Raw genomic sequence first — 22,683 nt, forward strand, 5'->3', positions numbered from 1 at the left:
CCTCAATAGTCTGCAAGATATTGCTGAGGGAAATTATCCCTCAGTATGGGATCCCTCTGGCTATAGGATCAGATAACGGGCCAGCTTTTGTGTCCAAAATTTCACAGGAGCTTGCCGCTAGATTAGGGATTAATTGGAAACTCCATTGTATATATAGACCCCAAAGTTCAAGACAGGTAGAAAGAATGAACAGGACCCTAAAGGAAACTTTGATGAAATTGAGGGAGGAGACCGGCGGGAACTGGATTGAGCTGCTCCCTTTCGCCCTCTTTAGGGTAAGGTGTACCCCCTATGTCAAGACTTGGGCACCATATGAAATTATGTTTGGACAACCCATTCCCCTGGTACCCAAACTCACCACCGAGGAATTAGAACTAGCTAACTCTAATTTCCTCAAGTCCTTGCAGGCTCTGCAGAACATCCGCCGTGAAGTGAGGGCTCTCCAGCAGGAGAGAAATCCCAGGGAGCAAGAAACAGGAGCTCCGGAACCTGGACAGTGGGTGTGGATCCTGAACCACCGGAGGGGAAATTTAGAACCTCACTGGACTGGGCCGTACCAGGTATTGCTAAGCACGTCCTCGGCTGTCCGGGTGGCAGAGAAACCCTATTGGATACACCTCGCCCACATCAAGCTAGCCCCCCCGCCTGGTGACGGTGAAAAATGGAACGTCCAGCCGGTTCCAGGAGAGCCCTTGCGGGTAAAGTTCTCCAAGTCCTGAGAATCCTAGTACTCCTCAGTCCCCTAATTGGAGAAGGGATGGAAGTCCAAGAATGGGTACTGATCAGGGCTGCAGATGGAACAGTACTGGCCTCCAATACCAGTTGGGGCCAACAGGGTCGACTCCAGATAACCTTGAAAGTAGACTTTTCAAAATTTTTTGGAGAGAAGCTATGTGATGATGGCAGGTGGCACGCAAGGAACCCGTATGAAGCATACCCTTTAGAGGGAGTGGCAGAAGGAATGGGAAATAGCTGCGGTCAAGATGGGGAGGTAGATCTAAACCGGGACCTGTTCCATACCCCATTTTATGCCTGCCCCGAACCCCCGCCGGGCACAAGGCAGTCCTGTGGAAGGGCTGCTTCCCACTACTATTGCAAGAGTTGGGGCTGTGAAACTCTGACGGATGGGGGTTGGAGCCCAGGAGGGGGAAAGGATAAGGAAATTACCCTAACTCGGGATAAAAGATGGAAGCCTAAGGACACAGGTGATGGAAATTGCACCAGGGTCAATTGCAATCCTGCTGTCATTAAGATCCTGGATCCCGAGGATCCTGAATGGGTAAAAGGAAAGACGTGGGGCCTTCGTTTGTATGCCTCAGGGTGGGACCACGGAAAATTATTTACCATTAAGAAATTGCCCACCAAAAATAGACCGCTGCTGAGAGGCCTAGGGGGGGGACTACCACCCCGACCTCCCAAGCCTACTAGGCCGCCCGGCAGGGAACCACCCCCAGGAAACCCAGCCTTGACACCTACCCCAACTGGAGGTGAAGAACCCGGCCCAGCTCATTCATCTATGTGGGAAGCGCCATGGTCTCCAGAGGACGAATCTAGACCACAGGGAGGTGGATCAACTTATGATCTGCTGGACAAAGTATTCCCCTTCTTGAATGAAACCCAGCCAGAGATTACCGAGTCCTGCTGGCTATGTTTGAACCCCAGACCTCCCTTTTATATCAGAATAGGGGTAAACACCTCAGGGATAACACTAGACTCCGTCTCGGTCTCGACCATAGAAAATTGCGAGGCAAATGGAGCGCTAGCCCTGGCTGAGTTTCATGGGAATGGGACTTGCTATATACTAGGTGATTATAAACTAACCTCCTCTGACTATGGCAGTTACTGTCTGAATCAGGTCCATATTAATATTCACCAGAGCAGTGATCCCCAATTGCTCAAGGCCCCTGAAGGAGTATGGTTCATTTGCACCCAAGGAATATTCAAATGCTTAATCCCTGCCCGTCCTACCCTATGCGTCAGTGCATATATTATACCACAAGTATATCTCTATGGGGGAGACCCCACCTTTTTGCTAGAACCTCCCAGACGAGCAAAGCGAACTCCACTCCTAATCCCCATAATGGCTACTATAGGAGTTATAGGTTCCGCAGCCGTCGGAGCGGGAGCTTATGTACATAGTGAGAACAGCCTAAAGCTTTTATCTCAGACCTTCTCCAGAGATATATCACTGCTCCAAGATCAGGTAGTATATTTAGAGAGGCAGGTCGATTCGTTAGCAGAAGTAGCCTTACAGAATAGGAGGGGATTAGATTTGTTATTTCTCAAACAGGGAGGGCTGTGCGCTGCCCTAAGGGAAGAGTGTTGTTTTTATGCCAACCATTCAGGTGTAATCAGGGAAAGCGTAAAGACCCTAACCAAGAGACTTAGGGAAAGAGAAAGTGAGCCTGATAGCCCCAACTGGTTTGCCTCTTTATTCAAGACCTCACCTTGGTTAACCACTTTAGTTTCAGCTTTAGTAGGTCCACTTATTCTCCTTCTATTAATACTGACTCTAGGACCGGTCATCCTTAAGAGGCTCCTCGCATTCATTAAAGATAGAATAGACGGAGTTAAGCTGATGGTATTAGCTCAACCATACGCCATTTTGCCACAGGAGGAGCAGCAGTCAAGGGTTTGACTAATCAGCTAGAGAAGGGGGGAATGTAAGAGCCAGCTGCAAGAGGGACCAGCTGCAAGTAGAAATCTCAACAGGATACAGTTAGGCCCCCACCCCAGAATGTAGTCAGTGTACCAGGAGAGTCAGGCATGAAGCCAGATAAGGAGAATGTGGAAGGCCAGTAGGAAAAAAAAAAAAAGGAAAAATATATATTCTGCCTTCCAACAAGGGGTCCTACCAATGAGTAAGGAGGCTATTGTTCAATGGCACCAATCGCTAACAGCCACATCTGCTTCTGTATATTGCTTGCTTGCTCGCAGTATTCTATAAATACCCTTTAGTCTGTAAGCCAGGCGCGACTTCCACTTTGGGCTCCCCGGAGCTACGTGACCTCGGTCACATAGGGAAGTTCACCCCTGCGCAGGTTAAGAGTTTGGCCAATAAATAACATCTAAATGCTCTAAGTGCCTGGACATTTGGTTACTCGCTCTTCGAATGTAACAGAAATGAGGGCTGAGATGGAAGCAGCAGGTATTCACAGGGGCCTTGCCTCCTTCTGACAAGTTTGGTTCTGTTTGGCCATTTTTTCAAGCACACTTTGTCCTTTTTTTTTGACAGCAGAATATTATTATCTCATGCTTTTGTACTTCTTCTTTTATGTCCCTTCCTAGTGTTTCTACATCTAAAGTTCTAAACGGTCAATTCCTACTGCTCCTTAGCTCACTCTCGGGTTGTGGCTGTTCCAGTGTTCCTTCGGTTTATCTTGGAAGCAGGTCCGCCGCTGGGATGGCGCAGCCCGGGGGAACGATCCATCCCTCCACGGAAGTCTTCCATTTGCTTTCCTGCGGAAGCACCACCTCCTTGGACTCGTTTCTGTGCCCTCGGCTGGAAGCTCCTGCCTCGGGCAGGTGATGGAAACCTGTGATCTATGCCTCATTCCCAGCAGGCCTTCGTCTGTGACTAATCAAGCAAGTGTGGGGTTTTGACGCAGAAGAGGACCAACACCCAGCCTCCAACCGCCCGCCCCCTCGTGGCAGTCAGCTAATTTTTGCCTCCTGGGTCAAACCTTCCACTCTGCGTTTCTGTGTTAGGAAGGATCAGGTTTCTGGAGGTTCCCAGTTCCAGCTCCATGCCAAGCCCAGATCCAAGGCTTTGTTCTCACACCTGTGGCTCTTAAAGACCCCAGTGCCCTGGCCACAAATTTGCTCAAGGAAATCTAACCCGACAGCGGTTCAGAGGTTTGAGGCCTTAGCTACCAGTTTCAGTTTGTGGAAACGTCTTGATTTCTTTGTGTACTTAGCTCGGTATTTAAAAGAATGTTTCCTCTATTGTATATTTTGTATTTTATATTCCCTGGCTGTGACAGGAGCCTTTCAGGTTCTCTGAGCTACTACATTGCTGGAAATAAGATCACGTTTTAACATTTTTAAATGAGCTCATTTTTACTTATGTAATTAAAGTTAATAAAATATGCTAAACAGATACCAGAGAAACAGAAGCAGTACTTCTGGATATCCACTTTACTGACGATGTAGCTTTTGACTTAATGCTGAACAATTGGGAGGATGTGAACATCAGCAGGAGGGCAGGAAAAAGACGGGATTAGACCCCGTCAGGTTCCCTGCCCCACTCCTGCCGGGAGGCCCAGGCCTGTCTCTCGGTGCCTGCGCTGAGTTTGCAGTGAGCTTCTTCGCTCATTGTTAATCTCCACGGGACCATTAAATCACGTCTTCCCATCTTGAGGGGAGGGCCACCATTCCTGACCTTGACTAATCTTTTCAAATTTTGCTCTGTACCTTAATCGACATACGTGTACCTCTCCAGCGGCTGCTCTGTCTACCTCCATCCGTCCCGCACCAAGAACCACGGTGGGCCACCTGCTCACATCTCAACAGGGTGAATAAACTATGCCGTGGGAGAGCCTGCACAAACGCTATCGGCGTGGGAGGAAACCTCTCGGCCGACGTCTTAATCTTAATTTTAACCTCTGGTTAAACTGTAACACATTGGTTGAGACACCAAACACTTCAATATGCAGAGGGAAAGGAAAAATTGATAGAAGGAACAATAAAGAAACACTCTAATTGGTGTAAGGAAACTGAATTCCAAATATTGACAATAGAAAACTTAGTACTGTGATGTAAAAAGAGTCCATTATCAAAAGATGGTTTTAAAAATACAATGATATCAGAAAGAAAAAAATTACTCTTCTGTCAATTATACCTTCACAATGTATTCATCATCTCAGCGAATGCAGTTTCCAACACAAACCTGTTTATAAATTAGACAATTAAATTAGCTTTGTTTTCATTGTTTTTTTTAAACTTTTTACCTAACGTAGGTATAATTATTTCAGTGATGCTATTGGGAGATACTGTAATTGAGCAGTGGCAATGCTACATGGCAGTGCAGTAGACAGCCAGGCCCCTGGTGCGGACCACCTGGGTTCAAGGCTGCACTCCGACATACCACCTGTGACCTTGGTCAGTTCCCTTCTCCCGTAGCGCTTCTTTGCCCTGATCTGCAAATTACAAATAATAATAGCGCCCACTGCATAGGGTTGTTATGGGGATTCAATTAATTTTCATGTAGGGATAGATGCGGCCACACACTGCGTAACGGCTTCTTGGACAGTGAGTGACCTACGAACTGCAGGTACAGCGGTGGTACACCAGAGAGCGTGGATGTAGAGGAGGCCATCCGGTCTGGCTGTGTGCACCCTTTTGCACAATAATGAAATTTCCAAATGACACACTTCTCAGAGCGCATCCTGGATTCGAAGCAATGCGTGGCTACACAGGGGACTAGTCCACACCATGTTCCTGTGAAGTAACTAGTTAGCAGTAGCTTAAAAACATAAAATAACCACCAGCCAGTCTTCCGTGAATCAAAGGTCAGGTTTTCCATTCTCCCAGGCACTGGGCTGTGTCTCCCAGGCGGAAGCACCTCTGGGTGAGTTACCACACGAAGAACTGGCCAAGGCGGTCATGTTGGTCCAAAATTTGCAACTCATGTATCACATTTGAGCTTCTCTACAAGAAACATTTTATCCTCAAAGAGGAATCCATTTCCAAAATGGCCAGAGGGAATGGAAAAGAGTATTAAAAATAACTGCTGTCAGCACCCATTTACAGACAAACTTGAGTAATGATATCATCGATATTGGGGCAAATCAAACAGTGCTAGAACAGTATGAAAACATTCCATTTATAAAGTGGGTTAAAAATCCTAGTGAGAGTCCAGAGAATAAAGCTTATGGTTCCGAAAAAACACAAACTCATCTTCAGATTTACACTTTGTATTTCAGTGAAGGCAGTTCCTAGAACCAAGCTTTCCGGTGAGAAGGCCACAGGAGCAACGTTGTAACCGTAATGCCCTGAGTCGGAGCTCAGAGAGCCAACATTTCCAAGTGAATAACGGCAAATCTCTTCCTCTGTCAAATAAAAGCAAATCTGGACTTAAGGGAAAATTTAAGGGACTTAAGGGAAAATTTGAATCTAATTGATTCAAAGAGTCTATTGCAATGGAGAAAATGGTGTCAACTTTGAATCTGCAAGCATCTCAAAAGCAAACAGAAGCAGGCCTTTCTTTTACAAGGAGGGGAACACCAGCTCACAAGGAACCTCGGAGAGGGGACAGGGCAGACCATCGAGGGGAAGCAGACAGCAAGGCTGGGCTGTGTCATGCACACAGGGACTGTCCCCAGCTTGGGGCGAGGCAAAGATCAGGGGCTCAGAGGGAGAGAAAATGGCCCGACTGAAGAGTATCGGGTCAAGGTGAAGGTAAGGAAGCAACGAATTGTGAACACTTGATCTCTTCATAACAGTGGAAATGCTGGTTTTAACAGCAGTCGCAGAATAAAAGAGTGGTCAGGAGTTAAACCCTGCAAACAGGTTAGGTGAGCAAATAACCAGCTTTGCGTCAACTAAAAAGTCCGGTCTTGCTGTTGCCCCTGACACCATCCTTCCCGAGGCGCCTGCCGGACTGGGCTGAGGCGGGTGGGCCGCTGCCAACATTCCCGGAGGCTCAAATCCTGGGCAGCTCAAAGGGTTCACAGACTTTCACACGAATCTCTCTCAAACATCTCAACACACAAAAAAGGGGAAAAGCAAGTAACACAGGAGAGTGGTGATTCCTTTCTACAGCCGAGAATACATTGTAATCATTAGAATAGGGACATTTGGGGACCAACAGACATTGTGCAATGTCATAAAAACATTCCACACAAAAGCTCAGAGCAGACACCCCCTTGGAATCAGCTTGGGGAGGAAAAGCCCACGTTTTATTCCCGTTAAACAGAACTTCGAAAACTGATCTTTACGCAAGAGGACAAAGACTGCACAGGTCATTGGATAAAAGTTGTTATTGACACAGCAAACAGGTTTAAGCTCTTTTAAATGCTCATTCAACCATCAACACTGTTACTGAGACAGAGAACCCCTCCCACTCGGCTGAAGAACCCTGCACTGGCTTTTGAAACACTAGCTTCTAAAACCGTGGGAAGAGGAAGCGGACGGAGTGGTATCTTCCAGCTCCCACCGTCACCGACTCACCCCCAGCATCTTTCCGTGATCTGCCCGAAGGTCTCTTTCACTGGCTACAAGAACTCTCCTCTTAATGCAGAGGGGTTTGATGGCTACACCAGCGAGAACTGATGAAAAATAAGAGCGTCTGCAAATCAACCTGGACCCTCTTCTCCTCCCATGGAGTGAGGAAAGCGTCCCTTTCCTCAACAGCCCGTCTTCGCCTCCCTGTCTTCCTCCTCCCCACAGAGCACCTGCAAGGTATTAGCCCCAATTTGCTACTACAGAGCCAACAGTACACGGCACTCTGGGTGCTAGACCAACCCCGTAACTGTACCACCAGACCGCAGGCAGGGGTTAGCACTTCAGAAGGCAACAGGTGGTGCCTTAACGAAAAATAAAAACTTATTTCAGTGCCGCATTATTTGAAATATGATACAGTTACCAGTCAGTGATATGTTATGGCTCTCCAAGGAAAAATTGCCGTATCTTGCCAGCATTTCTTCTCGAACAGGTAGACTTGAAAAAGGCGAAGCTGTAAGAAAAAGGACACGTGATTTTATATTCCCATCGAGATTAAGTGATTACCTAAAAGCTAGTTCACAACCATTAAAATGTCATATTCTATTAATGAAAAATAGTTTTTTCAGGAAGATTTGACTCATTGGGTCTCATATGTGCCACAGACACCCAGAACTATATCGGCACTAAGTGTAATCAAATTTCCATTCATTTCTATGGTTTGGGTTTATTTTTGCTGAAAAGTCCCTATTGATGTACATCAAATGGCTTTTAAAAAAACATTCATTTTATCAGCCTACAATTTGTGGTCTCTTCACAAAACATAAATGAAGACATTGAGGGCTCAGGTGAGAGCGGCGAAAAAGAGAACGGCGCGAAGGGACAGAGCAGGCGAGAGACCGAGAAGGACCAGCTGGCTGAGGCAACGGGCATGAAGAGGCAGAGGACAGCCCTGGGCAGTCCAAGGCCCGAGGAGGGGGTGGGACACCGGGAGCGCCCAGCCAGCTCGCCCCTGTCCAGCTGTAGCCGCAGGACAGTGTTCTCCTCTACCCCCTACATCGCCTGCTGAAAACCTGTGCCAGAGAAACGGGCTTTGCACTTCCACCCTGCTCACTCCCCTCCTTCTCCCTACACCAGCTACTTATTCTTTGATGCAGGGGCCCCCGGCCTCCCCCCCCTCCCCCGGCCTGTAAAAACGACCGCAACCCTAGCAAAGAAGTCAGAGAAGAAAAATAAAGGCTTGTTATCGTCAACGGGGCCATGTTCCTTAAACTTCACACAGTGTAAATTAATCCTGGACTTTGCTGGCTCCGTTTTCTTATACTTGACCCCAAAGTTATTTCCGGTTACTTCATTGTCTTCTTCTTGTGGAAACCATTATCAAAGTCAGTGCTTGCTTCTGCGGCTCTGGTTTACACGCGGCATCCACAATGTCACCTGACGAAGGAAATCTGCGGAGCCCCGCCTAACCCTCCCGCCAGCTGTGCCCAAAGGCCCCGTCACCTTCCCTGCCACTCTGGAAGCGGAACGCACGTTCCCATAAACCTGCAGGGGTGCCCGACCTCCTGGCATCTCTGGGCCAAGTGGAAGAAGGAGACTTGCCTTAGGCCACACGTTAAATACATCGTGACACGTACTCACAAAAAAGGTCTCGTCGTATTTTAAATAAATTTACAATTTTGTGCTGGGCCGTACTCACAGCCACTGTCAGTGGTACGCGGCCTGCGGGCTGCAGGCTGGACATCCCTGGGGGCAGTCCTTTAAGGAGTTAAAGACCCAAACCCTGCTGTCTTCTGGCAGTGACTCTACAGGGAAATGTGGCCTGAGTGTCTCGTGGGCTACAAAGGGTGCAAACCCTCCCCTCAGCCACGTAAAATATTCGTTTACTGTCCCTGTCTCTCGCACACACATGCACACACACTGCCAGAAAGGCTGTCCCTTTTCCTAATAAAAAATTTTTTTTTCCTTCTTGGGCACAGTTCACTGAGAGGTCACAGTACAGAAGCAGAGTCCTGCCACAGCCAAGGCAGAGGCGGACGGGGCAGAAGGAGCTGTTCTGCCGTGGCCTCGGGTCAGTGAAACCTGAACAACCAGAGATCGGATACCTCCACTTCCCTGCCAAGGCGGTCTCCCTGGGCCGGCCGTGCGCGAGTGACAGAATGCACAGGTCATCCCCATCCCCTGACCCCTGACCGGGCCCTCAGTCCTTTATTAGTATCAATCGTCCCATCAGCAACAGTGAGATCGACAGAAGCTGATAAAAACATTCTTGTTCTCATTCTTATCCCATTCGTGATGCGGCCAAGGAGGAGGCTGAGTGGTGGTGGTGCCTGGGGGGCCTCGGGAGTCACAGCCATGTCAGGTTGAGTCCCCAGGGTGTCACTGAGATCATCAGAATCTCAGAGTGGCACCGTGTGCGGCACTGACTGTGCCTGGCCTGCGAGTTTTATGTAGGTGGGTGTGTGAGCACCACAGGTGAGGCCTGACCAACACCTTTGAGGGGCTCCAGAGGTGGAGGAAAGAAGGAGGGAACCCGGGAAGGTGAGCTTTGAGGCTGTGGCATGTTCACGGGGACCTGGCTGGATGGGCCCACTGAGGTCCTGAACCAGAACAAGGAGGAAAAAGGGGCTAGGCTTGGCCTGGGCACCATCTAAACGAATAGAAGTTGGAAGAGTACAAGGACAAAGAAAAACCAAGTTCAAGAGTAGGGAAGTTTGTAGCTCCCCAATAGCTTAGCTGCTGTGACTAACTCCAATTGCCAGATCCTATAAGAAAACTCCAGTCGGACATCTATAAATCAGCCACCGCCCGAGACCTAACCTCATCTCCCCTTGACCGCGTTCTGGGTCCCACAGAACCAGCCCGAGTGAAGAGGAACACTCGCAGCTGCTGTGGTTTTCCCCGGGAAGACTTCCTGGAAGAAGCCATTGATACGGACATCCTGTGTGCAAACCCAGGGTGTGCTGCAGAAGGTGTTAGGATAGTGAAAGTGAGACAGTCTGTGTCCAGCCAAGGTATTTTTTAATAAAAAAAAGTGAGAAGGTAAACCTGAATGCTCCCAGTGGCCAGGAGCCTGAGTCGGCAGACACGGTGTTTGGAGGAAACTGGCCGGGAATTCCGGCGGAGGTGGTCTCAAAATTTCCCCGGAAGGATTAGGCAGAGCCACAAAAAGAAACAAGAAACGGAGAGGCAGGCATTCTGAATCCCGATCCAAGCTCCGCCACTGAAGTGTTGCGTAAAGTCTCATTTCACCAGAAAGGGCGGGTGAGGGGAGTCGTGTTGTATTGGGCGATGGGGCCAAGACCACACTCGCCTTCCTCAAGTTCGCCCACTCTCCCCTTTCTCGGTCACGGCTGGAAGTTTCCACATGGCATTCGCCTGTGGGCAGTGGCCAAAACGCCAACGGAAAGGCGTAACACGTGACAGTTGTTCCAGAGAGTAAGGGATTTGCTTTTCTCTTCCGCAGGGAGATGGGGCCTGAGGGCCCCACACCAAAGAACTGAATTACATCCTCGTTTTCATTTCCACCTGTCAATCTTTCATGGGAGATGGCCAAGCGGTGTCCAGTCAAGGATCCTTCACTTCCTATGTTTAAAAATTGCTATATGTTGTTGGCATTTTCAAACAAAATGAGCATGCTATAATTTCCACCGACACTTTCACATTTAGTTCTGGGGCCCCATTAAACTGAAAAAAAAAAAATTGGGAAGAAAAGAAAGAGGATGAGTAACGCTAGAAAAACTGCTTTGGGTTTTTGAGATTTGCTCTTATTTAGAGCAGAAAATCAGTTCAACTGTACCTCTGTTTAAGAACATCATCTTCTCTAACCCCTCCCCCCAGTTTCTTTCTCGTGCCCTGGAACTTCGGTTTTCGAACTTAGTTTGTTCTGGAAAACTGTCCAAGAAGAGATTTGTTCCAAAACTGCGCCTCTTCTGTGTGTCGCCTGAGAGACATGTGATGGACCGTACAGGTGTCAGCAAGAAAGGGGTGTCAGGTAGACCTGGGGACCCCAAGTTTCTTCGGCAACTGAGACATGTTTCCATGAACAACTTGGTCCACAACCAAATTGTTGTTCGAGAGTTAAGCTGTTCAAGGACCGAGGTTTGACTATATTTTAAAATCACAGAAGGGTCTAGACTTCACTTAGAGAAAGATGTATGAAAGAGCCATTATGCAGATAAATATCATTCTCTCACTCACATAATTGACTGCTAGCTAAATGAATGATTAAAATTATTTAAGTAAACCTTAATTTTAGCATTTTGATATTTAGCATTATAAATGTGCAACCCAGTTACAGAAACACTCTAACCTAAAAATAGATCATACATATTGATAAAACAGACTTTTGGAAATCAAAATATATTCTCACATGGAAGCTGCTCTCTGTAACCATGCCAAGTTTGAAAGGCCATTTAAGCCATGATAGGGGTGAACTCCAGCATTAAAGGATCTAATGGCCAATACTGCTCGGAAACAGTGCACTTGAAGTTGCACTTCTGGGTTCTGGGAACACAGCGTCCCTCACCACCACCACCACCACCCCCACTCCCCCACCCCCGACACCCCTGTCTGTAACCACCATGGTGGAGAGAAGAGAAGGGGCATTCCCCGACACTGCACTTCAGAGAGAGTTTGTCAAGAAAATAAACGCCTGATGGGGGTGTTATAAGTCAGACTTTCAGCATCAGAAAACTGTTCAGACAAGGAATTCATGGGTTGTTTTTTTGTTTGTTTTCACACAATATGGGAACTATTGGTAAGAAGGCCATTGTTAGACTAGTTAAAATAAAAAAACAAAACAATTAAAAAGCTGAATGACAAGAGCACTGCTCACTTTTACACAGCCTTGTCCCACTATTTTTAAAACTTGATCATATAGGAATATAAGTTAATCTTTTCTTAAAATTGGATTTTTGAAATAAAATGGAAACTCTTATGTTTCAAACTACCCCTGCATAGATCATGAGGGCATTTTAACAGTGAAATGTATGTCAAATAAAACTCTAAAAATAAAAACCCAAAAGTTCGACTACGATTTCTGTTCTTTCTAAAGACAGTAAACAGGTTTTTAAATTGTTTCGACCTCTAGGCCATTCTTTGATAAGACTTAGATTTTATTCAGTGTGTCTCCACTGGGGGCCATCTGCCGCCCCCCTCGGGGACACTCAGCAATATCTGGAGACACTATGGGTGCCACACGTGGGGAAGGTCGATGTTTGTTTCTAACAGGTCATATTTGGTTCCTGGAGCTGCCGTAACAAATGACCACGGAGATGGTGGCTTAGAACCGCCAACGTGCATCCTCTCTCGGTTCTGGAGGCCGGAGGCCTTTCGTCCAGGTGCGGGGCCACCACCCACTGAAAGCTCCAGGGAAGCCTCCTCCAGACCTCCCCCTCCCTCTGCTGGTGGCCAGCACCTTGGTGTCCCGGGGGGTAGTGGCTGCATCGCTCCCATCGAGGGCTCCGTCTTGGCATGGCCATCTTCCATCTGTGATCCTGTGTCTCTGTATGCAAACCCCTCGCCTTCCTTCCATAGGGACCTCAGTCCCGTGGCCAGGGGCCTATCCAGACCTGGTTCGCCCTCATTCTACCTTGATTGCACCTGCAAAGGCCCAGCCCTCCAGTCAGGCCCCTTTCCCAGGCTCCAAGGGTCAGGACCTAAACCTTTCTCTCTGTGGGACACAACTCCTCACCCACGATCCCGAGGTGCTGCTAAGCATCTGATAATGCCAGCCCTTCACTGCAGAGACTCATCCAGCCCAAAATGTCAGTGATGCCGAGGCTGAGGAGAGCTCTCCTTTCAAAACAGGTGCACCTGCAACTCCGATTCTTCAACGCGATGATATTTACCAATCTCCAACAGCCCTGTAGCCCTGGGGTCCTGTTCTATCTACATCATTTAGGTGCAGCTATTTTAAAGCACAGATGCTTCATATAACCCTTCTTTGCCTTTTCCCCCAAAAACTAAGTATTCATTTAGAACAAGAACAGAAAGGGCTGGAGTTTCATTGTCTTCAAGGACATCCACCTCCAGCAGAACTTTGTTTAGGCCTGAGCACCACCCTCCCCCTCTCCTTAGCAGGCCTCACCCACCTGCCTCCACTCAGGCCCCGCCTCCACCCAGGCCCCACCCCCAGACCACCCAGGCCCCAGGTGAGGAAAGGGAGAGAGGCTATGCTGGGCTGCAGGGCTGCCTCCCTCCTCAACTCCCTGCACATCCCTTCTGACAGGGGCCTATTTCGAGGACCTTAGAGGAAGAAGCACTCATTGCTGGATGAAGTTGTGAAATGCAAAGCAGGAAACCAGTTACAGTTACCAGCTAGTTCACATCACCAAAAAGCACTTTGGGCTTTAAGATCAATCAAATACTACATCTAAATTCCTTTTTGGACCTCAGGACAATGTAATTCTAAGGCGATTTAAAAAGAAAGATTCTGTCTTGGGAGCAGGGACACAATAGTAATGGCATAATCCCAGTCACTTGAAAAACGCCATGAAAATGATTTTCAGTTAAGAGAATAGCACCATTTCTAAAGACAACACCTGTTATTTCTGTACTAACAGTACATTATTTGAGACATTCCCTTACTTGTGAACAGTGACTATTATCAGGAATAGAGAGTTTATTTTTAATAAAACATTGTGAGGTTTTTCAGTGTGTGCGTCCTAAGTTGTTTGTTTCTACCATTCACGTAACGTTATAAAATGTTGCGGAACGCAGCGTTCTGAAATGAGATGCCAGTGACACAGAAGTCACATCGAAGGACTGTGGTCTGGGACAGGCCGCCGTCCCACATACTGGTGCAGAACAAGCACTTCTCTGGAAAGCAGGACCTAAAGACACACACCAATGACTATTTCTCAGCTGTTCCCTGGGGTTCAATGTCAGACAGTCTCAGCAAGAGTTGGAATCCTTTTTGCTTCTTTTCAAATCACCCTAAACTGACAGAACAGTTTCAGATACAGAACATTTGAGAATAAGCAGATGGCCCAATGGCCCATTCCCCCCTAAAACGCCACTGTGCATTTACCACGCAGGACTCACCCCACCTCCTCCCAACACCGCCGGGAAAATAGGGAAATCAGCATTTGTGCATTTCCCTCACCGCATCCGAGCTTCAAAAAAAGTCTTTTTGCTGAGACGCACTTTTCAGCAAAAGTGTGACTCATCTGTGGCCATTAGCTGCCACGTCCCTCTCCTCTCCTTCACTCCGAACAACCTCAGTCTCACCTGACTTCTATGACCTTGATACTTGGGAAAGTAACAGCACGGTGACATTGTCACATGATTAGATTCAGAGCAAACATCTCCCGGAAGAATACCACAGAGGTGACAGAGGTTCTCACTGCATCCTGTCGGATGGCACGTGATCTTTATTTCCCTCTTTACTGATAATTTTCACTTGGGTCATCTGAGTAAAGCCCCATCTGGCAGACTTCTCCACCATACAGTTATTCTTTCTCCTTTTCATTAGGAAGAACTTTGTGTGAAGTCACTTTGAAACAATGTAATATTCTGTGCCTCATGAAACTTTTACTTGATTTGGTCCAATAGTTTACATCAGTATTGACCTATTATTATTCAATGGGCATTACTCAGTGGCTACCAATGCACACTAGATGCTCAGGTGGTCCCGGCTGCGTCGAGGGGCAGCCCCTTCACTCTGGCTCCTGCTTCCTTTGCACGGGACCCATCATTCTTTGCACACGTCATTGCTTCTGGCACAAGACGTTCCAGGCTTCACACAGACTTCCCCCACCCCAGTCCCGAAGTCGGCCATGTCTCCGAGAAGTCCTAGTTACTATTAGTAAAGCAGGGCATTTCGAGCGGAGATGCGGTGCTCAGTGTGCTTACCACACCTGGGAAACCAACCACCGCCCCACCTCAGGGGACAGAGTTAAGGCCCCCTGCAGGCACGTCTCACCCCCACCCCAACCACATATCCATCGGCCGCGGCGTGATGGAAGTTGAAAATGGACATTTCAAATGACTGCCCTGCACGCATTTGTCAACGAATAAACATGACCCGTTCTCTCCACTGATCTGTTCCGTAAAACAGTAATAACAGTGCTGTTTGGATACTGCTGTTTAAGCCATGCTTATCCTTCACAAAGAGATAAGAGAGTTCACATTTCTTATTTAACGGAGACTGCCTAAGAGTGAGCCCCTGTGCCTGACTTCACTCCAGGACTCACGCGATGCCAGCCAGCTCTTCAGCTCCAAACCGCAACCCCCACACGCTGCACCCTCTGCGGGGGGGTTGGAGACTGTGAGGGACGCACCTGACTATGTCAGCGTGACGACTGAGTACAGGGTCTAGGGAAGCAGGCTTTGGAGTCGGACCGAACTGTGCTACCTTTCCTGCTCCACCACTTAACTAAGGATGTGTACTTGGACCATTATTTAACCTCATGAAGCTCCAATTTCCTCATCTCAAGTCAGGGACCATGAAAGCTAACACGCCGCACTGTGAACTGCATACTGCCATTCCCGTGCAATGTGCACAGTTGTTATATAACAAATATTAAAAACTGTGACCAATTTTAATATTAAAATCTGGCCAAAAACTGTTTGGTTTATAGAACATCTACTTCTAAGTAGTTCAAAGCATCTAGATTTAAAAAAAAAAAACCAGCAGTAAACTTCACAATGTCCTTTAGCAAACAGGAAGCTCAATCTTATGGAGATCAACACAGAATCCATAAAACGAGAAGAGGTTGCCTGACAATTTTTAATTCTTCCTTAAAATTAGATGCTCCTTGGTGCGTTTTACATGGCACATTATTCAATAATTTTTGCTTAAGAGAAATGGAAGGGGCGTCACTGGCAATGCACGCACACGTACAATTTATTTGCTAATGCATTCCACCTTCATTTGCCTCCTTGCTTTTCTTTAGAAGTCCACTCTAAACATCCATTTAGACCTGGCTCCCCGGTGCCAACAGAATAAATAACTACCCCACAGCGCAACCTCTAAGCCACATCATTTTAAGGCAGTGGTTCACAACCTGCTTCGGATCACGTGATTAAAGCCACAGAGGATTTCAAAACTCCTGGTGCCCAGGCTGAATCCCAGGCCAACAGAATCAGGATCTTTGAGGACAGGATCCAGGTAGCACTTTGAAGTTCCCTGGCAATGCCAACATACAGCCAAATCAAGACCCGAAGTTCTAGGACTAACCAGAGTGCACAGGTCCTCGTATTTGCCCCATTCTGGGGTGAACAAAGGGTGAATCGGGGATGGAAGAATCAAGGTCAGCCTGGGCAGGAAAAGTGTCCTTGACAACTCTTTCCAAGTGGCGTCTGTGAAAAAGAGCGGTGGGGCAAGGAAGTTTAGAAACTGAAGCAACCCAAAAGGTTTTGTCCAGGCTGTGAACAACCGGGCCTCTGAGAGGATATTTATTAAAAAATAAACAATCATACACTTTGATTATCTTTCCATCTTTGTGGTATATTATGAAAAACCTATAAGCCCATAAAATGAATTCCCGAGAAAAGCCGAAAACCCTGTGTAGAATAACATCCCCACTTCAATGAACTGATGGGCAATATTCGCCAACCCGAGAGGCAGCCCCTTACCCTCCCTGGCTGCTAACGCTGCACTTTTTCACTCAGGAGCGCGCCTCTGAAAACTGGTTAAACGGAATGCCTTCAGCATAAAAAGTAGTGAGGAACAGCTGAAGCTAAAAATGGCAAAGTGGGTGTTTTGGTAACGTTCTGCCCATAAATCCCTCTTTTGAAGTGTCTTTAGCAAAACCACCACACACACACACCCGGCTGTCAAAGACCATGATGAAAAGAATGCACCTCGCAGGTCCTGAGTTGTGAGGCTGTGTTTGGTTTGTTTGTTGTTCCACATCCTCAAGGCCAACCCACCTGCCTGGAAGCGAGTAGGCGCTATTTAAGCCAAACTATCAATTCAAATGAAGGGAGTTGGCCTTGGTGAGTGTGGCTTTCAGATTATTGTCACTTTCTCAGAGGCTAGTCGCTGCTTGTACCCGCCCACGCGCGCCCCGACACCCTACCGCCCTCTTCTTAGAAACACCGAGACACCGCGCTACTGCCGACGACATCCCCGACTCCTGGCGGGTACTGTGGGTCCCAGATTTACCACCCACCGCGGTGGCCGCCCCGGTCCCTTCGTCAGACATGGATAACCCAATCATGGCCAATGGGAGACAGCGTCCGCCGCTGTCCCCAGGCGTCGCCAGCATCCTCCTGCCCCTCCCCACCGCCATGCACCCCGCGCCGGCCAAGCCCTCCGGCGGCGAGGCCGGACTTCCCGCGCCCCCCTCCGCCCAACTTGGGTCCTGCATTTGTCACACCTGGGGGATGGCCGTCCGCCGAGCTCGGGCGCACGGCGGCCAGGAGGCACAGGAAGAGCAGCGGCTGGGGCGGCGGCGTCCGGGACGCCCGCAGGCCTGGGAGGGCACGCATGGTGCCGGAGAGTCCGGAGAGGTCCTCGCCAAGGCGGGTCCTTCGGCGCACTACCATACGTGCCGAGAGTCCCCGCGCACACTCGCAAGTGGCCGGGCGCCGGATGCCAATTCCAGGGGCGGACCCGCGAGAAAAGGCCGAGTGGGAGGGGCCCGGCGTCCTGCCCTCCTCCCCCGGGGCATTCTCACCGCGCCCAAAGCCGCCCCACGACTGCGCTCGGCTCTCCATCAACTCTGCAGCGCTGGTTCGCGGCAGGCGCGCTCGCTGTGCGGTGGCCACTGCCCAGCGCAGCCTCTCCAGCCTCCATCCTGTAGGATCCGGCAAGTCTGGGAGACGGCTTGCTGAAGACGCAGGGCGGGTGATGTCTGTCTAACCCTGTCTACTACACACACACACACACACACACACACACACTATGTTTGTTATATATAATGTCTGCAGACTGTTCTTCCCAGTTCATTTGGAGCAGGTTCGTGTATGTACTTGGACGGGACAGATGAGAGGGTAGAGACACTTAATCTGCTCCCCCCAGTTTGCACTGGAAGAGGCGCCATCCAGCTGCCCTGCGCCCCGGCCTGGTCTCTTTGCTCTGGGTCCTGCCGGCTCACACCCTCCCCTCCAGTCTCCGAAGGCTCAACCGGTTCTCCCCAGACTGAGAGTGCCCAGGCCCCGAAGTGCGCCTGCTTTTCCTTTTGTTTGCTTAGCCTGCCTGGTTTTCAGGAGCCGCCAGGGCTCCAGAAGCAAACACTACCAACAATAGCTGCTGTAAACTGCGCGAAGCGGTTGACTCCAACGCTGTTTATACTGCTACTCACTCAGCCAGGCTGCGACTTGGAAGGTTTAGTGCTCCCGCCAGGTCAAATAAAACAACTAAAAGCTGTGGCTTTATCAGAGAGGGGAAGGAGAATCTCCATTGTACCGTAGAAGACTGACTAGCAGGGGCTGATGACTTCCCAGGTTGCGGGTGTTTGGCCCGCAGTTGTGGACGGTCAGGACGGGATTGGCTGAGATGCTGACGCCTGCAGAGCCAATGGAAATTTAAAAAGGGCAGGCGCTCCGGCTCCTGAGCCGGCTCTCTCAGGCTCTGGTTCTCAGGCTCCTCTTCCTCCTGGATACCTCGGTGATGCAGCTGCGGCTGCCTGCCTCTCCCAGCGAACAGTGCTTTGGATGGGAAGGAACTCCAGGCGCGCAGCCCCTGATGGGGCGGGCCTGGCAGAGGGTGGCAGGGTTGTTCGTTGGGTGTTCTGGAGGGAACAGGCTCAGAGGCAGAAGCATGCCGTTCTTCCAGAATTGTATAGTTTTTGTATCTTATGTTGCTTTAGTTTGTAAACTAACTATAGAAACACGATAACTAACAGGGAAAAGACAGAACTCAGGTGGTGGAGTTTGGCCTTAATTGATACGCTTAGGGGATTAAAGCTGACTTGATAGGCTTAAGTTACTGCTTTTGAATAAAAACTGCTTTCCTTTATCACCAAACCTTTGCTTCTGGAATTTTCACCTAGAGGGCAGCTGCTGTTCAGTAACAGCGACACATTAGAAGGTGTGTGTGTGTGTGTGTGTGTGTGTGTGTGTTTTAAGTATTTCTCAGGAGCTTTCTTTCCTACCCCTTTGTTTTTTAGACATCAGGGTAGATATTCATAAATTCAAAATATATCCATGTCCCCCCAAAACAGATTAAAAGAAAATGTTACATACACATTTTTCAAATTTCAGTGTTAAACCAGGGCTATGCTCACTCTGAGGAGGATGGGTTAATTGTTCATTGGTATGTGTTACTAAATAATCTCATTTCTGGTTCAATATGATATAGGCAAAACTGTGGGAAAGACTGCCACCGTTATTTCAATGGGTGTCGAGAGAATAGGAGGGATGGGGCCCATTAACCACCGATAAATGTCCACCGAGTGCCAGGCGCTGTGTTCAGAACAGGCAGCGTGGCCTGCGTGCAGTACACTCGCACACAGGACAGGTGGTCGAGAGAGTCGGTTATCTGTGAGCTTCCAGTGTAAGAACAGCCTCAGCCCAGCCGGGAGAGCATGGTTATGAAGACTCCCTTGCTGAGCAAAGCCTCATGAGAGACCCGGAAGGACTACACACTCAACGTGATAGCCTCTCAGGACTTTGGCCCACGTTGCTGAACCTCAAGGGCTGGGTCATGGGCTGCAGAGTCACAGCCCTGGGGTGCTGTCCCCATCCGGCCACAGAGCCAACGCTACACGTGTCCCATCTTCCAGTGCCTTCAGGAGCTTCACGGAACTCTGACTAGCCTCCCCCAACGAGTCCTACGAAATCCTTGGGCTCAAATTCACCTTGTTCCCGATAAGCCAACCTCACGTCGAGGAAAATCATCTTTTTGGTTGAATCAGCTTGTTGCGTGAACAGGACAAAATGACTTGCCCAAGCGGAGGCGAATTCCCAGTCACTTTCATCGTCAGAGCAAACCGAGCCGAGAAACAACAGAGCTCTTCCTCTGCCGTGCCCTTTGAACGTCTGTTTCCCACTGTAACTGTTAGTATTTAGATACTGGTCTGTTTAGCCGTATCCTTTCTCCACTTTTCTCAGATGTGCTTTCCCTGTATGGCTTTTTTGGAACTTTCTGGTCCAAATTGTCCTTTCCCTCCATGGTGAGTTAAAGACGGCCCTAAATGTTCTGGCCCTCTCCTGGCTGTAAGGCGTGTTGAAGAGCAAGGAGGGTCCTGCATGTCCTTTCCTCCAGCTGGGTGGGCTCTGGGACCTACTGAGTATTACTGACCTCACACTGTGTGAGTTTCTGGATCCAGGCCACGAGAGCGCCCACTTCCCTTCTCCTCACTCTCAGAGACGCTATGCCACGAGCAGTCCAGAGTAGGCAGCAGGCCCAGGACAGGACAGGGGGACGTTGTGGGCAAGGAGAATGGCAGAGGTGCAGGCAGGAGCCAGCTCTCTGGGGGGCCCTCCCGGAGCCCGTGGACCAGGCCAGGCCTCAGCTGAGTGCCCCACAGAAACCCAGGGGATGTTCCTGGAGCAGGAGAGCAGGTTGGGGTCCCCGTCCGAACTGCCCCCTCAGCTGTGAGAGGTAGCCACCCTGCTGTTCTAAGCCACCATATTGTGGGGTCGGTTAAATCACCACAAAAAATAATCCAAACTCTCTCCTCAGAACTCATACTGCCCCTAGGACTAATTTGACAATTAATAATTTACAGACTTGTGACTTGGCCTTCATTCTTGGCTTCAATTTCTATTTAAATATTTTATTGGTATTCAACTTCAGTGATTCTATCATCTTCCCAAACTACATTACAACTCTTTTCAGTACCTGCAAATAGTTCTGAGTCTTTACATTTCCTATAGTGTCTTTTTAAAAAGATGTATTTTATTTATTTATCTTTAGAGGGGAAGGGAAGAAGAAAGGGAGAGAAATATCACTGCGTGGTTGCCTCTCATGTGTCCTCTACTGGGAACTGGCCTGCAACCCAGGCATGTGCCCTGACTGGGAATCGAACTGCGGTTGTTTGGTTCACAGGCCCGCACTCAATCCCCTGAGCTACACCAGCCAGGGCCCCATAATGTCTTAAAATAATACTTTCAATGAGCTCTCTATTTTTAAAAAATATTTTTATTAAATGATTGGGCTTGCATTGGTTAACAAAATTCTATAGGTTCCAGCTACCTAATTCTATAGTACACCATCTATGTGTTGTATTGTGTGTTCACCACCCAAATCCAAGCCCCCTTCCATCTCCATTTATCCCCCTTTACCCTTTTCCGCTTCCCCTTTTCCTCTGGTGGTTTTTACTCAATAGAAAATCAATGTAGGGAAAACACTTCTGTCTGTCTTACAGACTCATGTGTATAAAATAATGCTGTAGAATTTTACCTTTTTTGGCTGGAGCTGAAGGCATGCAGGGCCGGAGACACGGTGGCCTCGGGATCCGGAGCAGCACGGAGGCGGTGAATAAAAGCTCTTCAAGTCTGCAATAAAAATGGCCTCCAATAAAACTACATTGCAAAAAATGGGTAAGAAACAGAATGGGAAGAGTAAAAAAGTTGAAGAGGCAGAGCCTGAAGAATTTGTAGTGGAAAAAAGTATTGGACCGACGAGTGGTGAATGGGAAGGTGGAGTATTTCCTGAAGTGGAAGGGATTCACAGATGCTGACAACACTTGGGAACCTGAAGAAAATTTAGATTGTCCAGAGTTAATTGAAGCATTTCTTAATTCTCAAAAAGCTGGTAAAGAAAAAGATGGTACAAAAAGAAAGTCTTTGTCTGACAGTGAATCTGATGATAGCAAATCAAAGAAGAAAAGAGATGCCGCTGATAAACCAAGAGGCTTTGCCAGAGGTCTTGATCCTGAGCGAATAATTGGTGCCACAGACAGCAGTGGAGAATTAATGTTTCTCATGAAATGGAAAGATTCAGATGAGGCAGATTTGGTGCTGGCAAAAGAGGCAAATATGAAGTGTCCTCAAATTGTAATGGCTTTTTATGAAGAGAGACTAACTTGGCACTCTTGTCCAGAAGATGAAGCCCAATAATTGTTTGCATTGCTTTTTATATATATTTATATATATAAAAACCTGGGTCTTGGATTTTTGATTTATTAGCATGAAGAAATAACTACATTCTAATAAAAATCAAGTTTGATATGTTTGTTTTAAAGTAGTACTGGGGGCGTTGTCGTGGGGGGTCGCAGCTATAGCACTGGTTGCTTTGGAACAGAAGCTTTCTGTAGTTGCTTCCTTTATCGGAAAACATTTGATACCATGGTATATTCTTTCCTCTGCATTAGAGAGCAGCTTTTCTAAATGTTGGGGTCAGCTTCCATTGTTGCTACTCAGTCAGAATTTTTGTTTAATTCATATATACTTAAGGATCGTTGTGGGTTTTTTGTTTATTTGGTGGGAGATGGTTGGTATGTATACATATGTAAATGTTTTTTTTCTTTTGTTTTTTTTTAACCCACAGAAAAACAGCATTTCACAACCATAGATAAGCTCACGCTTCTGGGCTGCCATCACTTTCAGCAATCTAAGAAATCAATCACTTCAAGTTAAATTGAAATTTTTCCTGAAGCTTTAACCTTTGAAATTAAATAATTT

The 22,683-nt window shown here is 48.1% G+C and overlaps 1 protein-coding gene and 1 pseudogene across 1 annotated transcript in view; one reads left to right on the plus strand and one right to left on the minus strand.

The window, feature by feature from the left end:
• Positions 1-17,723, minus strand: part of EMB (embigin) — a 52,627-nt gene extending 34,904 nt beyond the window's left edge. Inside the window, exons 1-2 of the mRNA XM_037038543.1 lie at positions 17,490-17,723; positions 7,586-7,675 (exon numbers count right to left, since the gene is read on the minus strand). Of these exons, the coding sequence (XP_036894438.1) occupies positions 7,586-7,675; positions 17,490-17,658 (259 nt within the window). The 5' untranslated portion in view covers positions 17,659-17,723. The remainder of the gene's footprint in view (positions 1-7,585; positions 7,676-17,489) is intronic.
• Positions 17,724-21,473: 3,750 nt separating this feature from the next.
• LOC118981693 (chromobox protein homolog 3-like) lies at positions 21,474-22,198 on the plus strand (annotated as a pseudogene).
• Positions 22,199-22,683: the final 485 nt, after the last annotated feature.

This window comes from Sturnira hondurensis, unplaced genomic scaffold, assembly GCF_014824575.4.
Source record: "Sturnira hondurensis isolate 20B ecotype Veracruz unplaced genomic scaffold, ASM1482457v3 Scaffold0024400, whole genome shotgun sequence".
NCBI classification, from domain to species: domain Eukaryota; kingdom Metazoa; phylum Chordata; class Mammalia; order Chiroptera; family Phyllostomidae; genus Sturnira; species Sturnira hondurensis.